The sequence below is a fragment of the Meles meles genome, chromosome 9 (genome assembly GCF_922984935.1).
Source record: "Meles meles chromosome 9, mMelMel3.1 paternal haplotype, whole genome shotgun sequence".
Lineage (NCBI taxonomy): Eukaryota > Metazoa > Chordata > Mammalia > Carnivora > Mustelidae > Meles > Meles meles.
The window spans coordinates 13,609,231-13,616,554 of NC_060074.1; the positions used below are offsets into that span (position 1 = coordinate 13,609,231).

Sequence of the window (7,324 nt, forward strand, 5' to 3'; positions counted from 1 at the left end):
AATCAGAGAAAGACTACATGTTACCTAAATATACAATGTTCCATCTGTGTACCGATGCATAGGCAGATTTATTAAAGAGGGCCATCCATTCTGTGCTCAATGGTCTACACTGTGTATCTTATAGCTATTATAATAATTTTAATAACATATTATCATATTACTCTAAATCTGTTGTATAATGCACATCTACAGCACATGAACTCATTCCTCTGCATCTGGGTGTGAAAGGAATTCATCTATAAGATCATTATAACTAAATTCAAGTGCACATTTCATTTCCTAAACTCTTTTTGTTGTTCTGTCAAAATATTAAAATATTCTATGGTCAAATATTTGGGAAACCAAACTTGGGTAAACATGGTACCCTGCATATAGGTGCATTACTCTGTTTTGACTGTCTGTAGCTGGTGTTGTACCTATCAGCAAATTAAGAACATTGCTGCATGGTAGCTTTTCGTCATTACAGATTTTCCCAGTCAGTAGGCAGTAAAGAGCCAGTTACTCTTCTGTGAGGAACTTTCCTTTTTTTTTTTTTTTTTTCAATAAAAAGAAATCCTATTACTCAAAAAAGCAGTAGAAATCACCATTCTACAAAATAAAGTACATATTCCTTAAAAGGATGTACAACAAAGACCTTCTATGACCTAAACTTCCAAGCACACCCCCTTACACAACCTTTACAAATTTTTCCTACTATTATAGCTAAATCCTCATATGCTCTCAATTTATCTGAACAACGAACCAAGAGTATTCTAAGTTTCTGGGATTAGGAGGGTACTCTAGAGATCAAGTTTTCAACTCCTTGATTTTACAGAAGACATCATCTTTTTGTGTACCATTTGTTCCTGATACTTTTTTTTTTTTTTTTTTTTTTTTTAAAGATTTTATTTATTTATTTGACAGAGAGAGAGATTACAAGTAGGCAGAGAGGCAGACAGAGAGAGAGGAGGAAGCAGGCTCCCTGCGGAGCAGAGAGCCCAATGCGGGGCTCGATCCCAGGACCCTGGGATCATGACCTGAGCCAAAGGCAGCGGCTTAATCCACCGAGCCACCCAGGCACCCCTGTTCCTGATACTTTTAACTGTACTATTCTTTTAAAAACTTAAGACCAAGAGAGACTGTAAAATGTCCTAATCATCTTCTAACGCTTTGAAAAAGTGAGTTTCATTGTGATTCTCCTTTTCCATTTCCTCCATCCTCTGCCTGTACCACTATATGGTAAACTCAAGCGTCTCACACATTTCAAATATAAATTAATCTTCCTAATTATTAACAGGAGACCAATAATTCACTTGCAGACATGACACAGATTTGCTCCTATAAGTTCATCTGTCAGAACCTCGGGAACTGAAGACAAGGTAACTGAAGTTTCTGGAGTTTAGCCCTTTAACCATAGAAATGAATTCCTAATGATGGGGATGACAACAGCTGACAATTCTCTACTTTGTGCTTTGCATCGTTAAGCACTTTACATCATTATCTCCCTCGGATCCTCAGACGACCCTATAAGTACGGCAGATTGTCATAATTATCTAAATTACTGCCTTATTTTAAGTTAATAAAACAAGGCTCTGACAAGTTAAATAATCTTCAAGGTCCCACCACTAAGGGCTTGCTCAGTTAGGAACACCTTCCAAACTAGGGCAGGTCTCCTTCTCCCACCGCACTGACCCCTGGATCCATGCCCAGCCCTCTAGGTGGTCAGGGAGGGGACAGACGCGCCGGCCTCGCCCCACTCACATTGAGCAGCCGGTACCCAGCGCCCTCCTTGTTCTGGTCCTTGGGCATGTTTTGGTCAAGACCATTCATGGTCTTGCTTTGGTCCTGGGTGTAACGAATCGAAGAATATGCCGACGTTTTGCTGTGCATATTTTCCAGGTTGGCAGGAGGACTCCCCTGAAGTATAGGGGCTGTGTACAGGGAATGGACCCGCCCGCCACGGATATCAGCTGTGTTGGAAACTCTATGCAACTCCTGGGGCGGCTCCATTCCTCCATCCTCTGCCGGTCAGGTCTGAGCTTAACTGCCGGCCTGCTACTGCGCAGGCGCAGTCCTCCCGCCGCCTAGCCGGGACTTTTCCGGCGCATGCGTGCACGCAACGTGCGCCCCACACCTTCCCCTGCCCGAGCTGATTTTAGGAGCGTGAACTTAATGAACCTGGAGGGTCAGCTGCAAGCACTTGCCTAACTAAGCCATTTCAGTCTCCCTTAGAGGGGAGTCCTAGCACGCTGGTGAACAGCAAGCTTCTTCACCACTGTGGTTGAACACCTTAGTTCATTTTCTTGTCTGCCCTTTACACCATCATAAGCCTCTCTTTTCCCTAAACCGGTTCCTTCTGGGAGAGTTACAATATCAATAATCACCTCCTTACGCTGTCCCCTGAGCTCCAGGTGTTATGTTTGCAACAGTCTCCTTGGATGGACATCTTTACCGTCCCGTACACGCATAAAACACATTAATATTCATCTTCGCTCCCAGACCTCTAGTATGTTGCAAGCTCATTTAATAAGGCAATATCATAGCCTCTAAGGCTTAAAATTTCAGACATGCTTTTTAATTCTAACCTTAAATATTTGAACCCTACTCTTTCTTTTTATGGCACCTAGTTTTGGGCACTTCACAGACACAACTGCAGTGATTTACTCCTGGATCTCCCAGCCTGCTGCCATCCACCCTTTCCACTGCCCCAATATTAATGCAGTTTACCTTTAAAAACAAACAAAAGAAAGAATAAAAAAAGATCAAACCCAGAAACTTTTAGAGCTTCTTCATTAGCCACAAATTTGAATTCCCTAATTTGGAAACCAAGGACATCCAAAAATGCACTCTATCTCAGCATACTTTTACTCTTCTACTTGGGATCTGTTTTCTTTTATTCAAGAGCCAGCTCAAACTTCAGCTTTCAGTTAAATCCTCTAACCCCATATACATACCCTCAAAGAATTGACTGTTGTCTCTAAGCTACAACTTGGCATATCACTATTAGTAGGCTCATGCTATCAGAATTAGTTAATTTTAAAAGATAGTTCTTTGGGGGTGATAGGTCCCCCAATAATGGGTCCATGATCAAAGGAGCGAGGCTGATACAAAGCGAAGGTCAAGCAAAGCTTTATTTCGTGCCAAGCATCAAGAATCAAACCGACCGGGGCGCCTGGGTGGCTCAGCGGGTTAAAGCCTCTGCCTTCAGCTCAGGTCATGTTCTCAGGGTCCTGGGATCGAGCCCCGCCTTGGGCTCTCTGCTTAGCGGGGAGCCTGCTTCCTCCTCTCTCTCTTTCTGTCTGCCTCTCTGCCTACTTGTGGTCTCTATCTATCAAATAAATAAATCTTTAAAAAAAAAAAAAAAGAATCAAACCGACCGGTCGGGGCCATCTCTTACAAAGAGGCAACCCCTCCCAGCCAAACAGACTAACTTTTATAGAGCAAAGGCCATGTGGTTGAGCCTGGCCACACAGAGGTGGCCAGTGAGATTGCAACACACAGAGAAAACTGCATAGTCATGCTAGGTCACACACAGGTGGCCAATTAAATTTCAATTTACCTTAGTAGATATTTGAGTTAGCCTATCACCTTGGTCAGAATTGGCACCCAAAAGGCGGGGCCCACTCTCCTTGGTAGCTAGGGAGACAGTATGCCTGCCCCACTGATTGGATGTCTCCACCTGGTCTGGCCCGCCCTTGTATCTGGGCTTTGCTACCTGGGACTGGTTTCCCGGACTTGCTTTTAAGTAAGTTCCTCTGGGAGGGACAGGGTCAGTCGAGGTTTACTGCATAAACAACAAAATGGCTCCCTCTGGCTAGGTAGGCCCTTATAGGGGTAGACCTTGATCCTCACCTTGTACCCCTCAGGGATCGCGGCACTAGAGCCCAAGGCCCCCAGTACCTGTTTGCTGTTACCAGAGTCTGTGCTGTGTGGAGTTTAACTACTGTGCCAATGAGACTTGCTGCCCACCAGCTCACGATGACTTCCTAAGGGTTCATGTGGCACAACATAAAAAATATCTAACCTGAATCTAGTCAAACTCCTAGACTTAACCTCCAGTCTACAGGAAATTCAGGAGATAGAGAACAAATTGAGTGATGTTATTAGGGAAAAAAATCAACCAAATTCAAAATGTAGATGGGACATTTGAAAACAAAATGGTTTGGATTCTTTAAAAAAAAAAAAAAACGTTAAGAGGAATTATAGACAGTCATAGCCACTTGGAAAACAGTTTGGCAATTTCTTGAAAACTAAACATGTAACTCCCATACAATCTAGCAGTTGCACTCTTGGGCAGTATCCCAGAGAAATAAGAACATACATTCACACAAAAACCTGCACACAAATGTTTATAGCAGTTTTATTCATTAACAGCCAAAAAATGGAATCTACTCAGATGTTCTCCAACAGGGAAATGTTTCAACAAACCGCAGTGTGTACCTACCTTGGAGTACAACTGAGCAATGAAACGAGATGGTCACTCATCTTGGGTGACTCTCCTGGGCAGAAAAAAGCTAATCCCAAAAGATTACATTCTTGAAATGACTAAATTTTGGAAATTTGTATAGATACACAAATCTACCTGTTATGCCCGAGTTTTCACATCTGAGAGACCACCAAGGAGCCAACACCGAGGCAATCACACGAGGGTTTATTTGACAAGCTTAAGCTTGGGCCCAAGCATACCCGACAGCAGAGTAGGGACTTGGACCCCGAACCGGACTACAGTCAGAGTTTTTAAAGGCAGAGTGGGGGTGGACTCGGTGGTGGGTGAGGACAAAGGAGATATTCAGGAGGGCTATCAGGGTAAAGAAGACTGTCAGGATATTGGAGGCCTGGTTATTATCAAACCAAGGCTGTTTTTCCCTCCAATGAGGCACTAACATGAAGACAGTTGGGAGTTTCCTGGTGGAATGTCACATTCCTCCTATCAAGCATCCTTGTTAGTGAGATATAGATTTAGAAGAAATTTAACTAACTTTGTTGTAAATCTCTAGGACATTTGTAAACCGAGTGAGACTCCTGTCCTGCAGGATTGTGATTTCTGCAAGTTAACTATTTGTTCGCACATACTACCGAGGGGAGGGGAGTGGGTGGAGAGGGGTGCAAGGTGCCAGCTTTTGCTTTGTCAAGATGACTGTACTTATGTCAGGGCTAGACTCGAAGTGAGGACAGCCTTGTTTTTCTTGGCCTCCACATACCTAACTGGTAAACTGTAGCGAAATTAACACACACACACACATACCAGTTGAAGTAATACTAGGGAAATTTGAATAATATCAGTGTGTTTTATCAATGTCAATATTCCAGATATAATATTATACGACAGCTTTGTAAAATGTTATTCAGAGACACTGGCAAGGTGTACAAAGGATTTCTCTGTATTATTTCTCAAGTATGCATGAATCTACATTTATCTCAGGAAAATTTTTAGTTAAAAATGTCATAGGGAGGAGAAAAAAAGGTGAGAATTCCATTTAAAATTAAGAGATAAAACAACCAAATGAAATGCACAAACCTTGACCACAACTTGAGAGACAACTGGGGAAATTTGAGGATAGACTTTTAATGATACTGTGCTATGTAAACAAATGTTCTTATTTTTGGAGAATGCATGCTTACATATTCCACTGCAGTGACATGATGGTACCAACTTACTTTCAGAAGATTTACCAAGAACGGGGCACCTGGGAGTCTCAGTCATTGAGTGTGTGGCTCTTGATCTTGGGGTCATGATCTTGGGGTTGTGGGGTTGAGCCCCATGTTGGGCTCCATGTTGGGCTCCATGCTGGGCAAAGGAGCCTGCGAGATTCTCTCTCTCCTTCTACTCCCCCCCACCCCTGGTTTCGCTCACTCTTTAAAAAAAAAAAAAAGATTTAGCAAGAACAAAAGGGGGGTATACCAGGAAAAATAAATGAGCAAATGTGGCAAAATTTTAACAATTATTAAATCTAGGTTGCTTTACGTTACAGTTGCTGTAACACTGGTCTTTCAACATTTTTTACATGAAAAACCCTCAGAGCTCTCACGTGCATATGGCCCCTTTCTTGCCTCCATCTCCACCAGAAGAAATCCCATCCATCCCATCAAGGACATGCCCATACCCAATCTTACCCACAATACTTTTCTAGATTCTGTTTCTCCTATGCCTATCATGTCTTCTGACTAGATAGAAGTCTCTGGAAGGCAGGTAGTATGTTTTATTCATTTTCTCATTTTTTTGTCCTCTCACAAACCTAGCAATTTGATTGAAATCAAATCACATATCATAATTCAAGCTTTACATTTCATAATGGATTACAAATGGTGATGTAGGCCAGAGGCCCAAGTGCTGTTTAGTCTACTAGCTATATCACAACCCTGGGACGGCTTCTAAAAAGTGGATTTCCAGGCATCACCCCAGACCTACTCAATCTGAATTTCTGGGGATGGGCCAAGGAGTCTCTATGTGTTGTTCTGCTTAAGGGGAGTAGGGAGAGGTAGGTATTAATTTCTGAATACCCTGCACCCCCCCAAAAACAAAAGCCTCACTGGGGATCTTGCTTGCTGACACCTCAGAAACTCCACTAAGCCACTCTACCCACATTTGATGCAGAGAGGTGAGAAAAAAAGATGACTTTGAGCCACTTATGGAGACACATAATTGGCAGTGAACTTCCTTAAAGTATCCCAGTCATCACGGCCAAAGCTGCTCTTGATCCACTCGTACAGGTCCACCGGAGTATGTACTTGCTGGGGTGGTTGGGAGATTTGAAGTCCAGGTCCTACTTCCCAGACCTGAAGAATTTAAAGGCACTACGCCCATGCCAAGTACACTACCATCAACATAGCCCGCGTTCCCCATCGCATTCCATAGGATCGAAACTCCCTTCAACCTTGTATTAACTTTCTCTTGCTGTCCTAACAAATTCTGACAAATTTAGCAGGTTGAACAACACACACTGGCTATCTTAGCATTCTGTCCATCAGAAGTCTGACATGGGTCACAGTAAATAAAATCAAGGTGTCAGCAGGGCTGAATTTCTTTGTGGAGGTTCTAGAGGATCTGTTTCTTTGCTCATGTGGGATGTTGGCAAAATTCAGTTCCTTAAAGATATAGGACTGAGCCCACATCTATTTTCTTGCTGTCAGTCAAGGACTATTCTCAGCTTCTACAGACCCCCCATGTCCCTTGACTTGGGGCCCCCTCCTCCTTCACCAAACGTTTTTACAACCTTGTTGACTATATTCCCTATGCTATATGCTCTATCCCTGTGACTTACTTTGTAACTGGAAGTTTGTACCTCTTAATCCCCTTTATCTATTTCATCCATCCTCCCGCCCATCTCCCCCCACCCCCCCAAAC

The 7,324-nt window shown here is 43.0% G+C and overlaps 1 protein-coding gene across 1 annotated transcript in view; it reads right to left on the bottom strand.

The window, feature by feature from the left end:
• C2CD6 (C2 calcium dependent domain containing 6) overlaps window positions 1–1,989 on the bottom strand; it is a 136,946-nt gene extending 134,957 nt beyond the window's left edge. Inside the window, exon 1 of the mRNA XM_046018194.1 lies at window positions 1,741–1,989. Coding sequence (XP_045874150.1) covers window positions 1,741–1,989 — 249 coding nt within the window. The remainder of the gene's footprint in view (window positions 1–1,740) is intronic.
• Window positions 1,990–7,324: the final 5,335 nt, after the last annotated feature.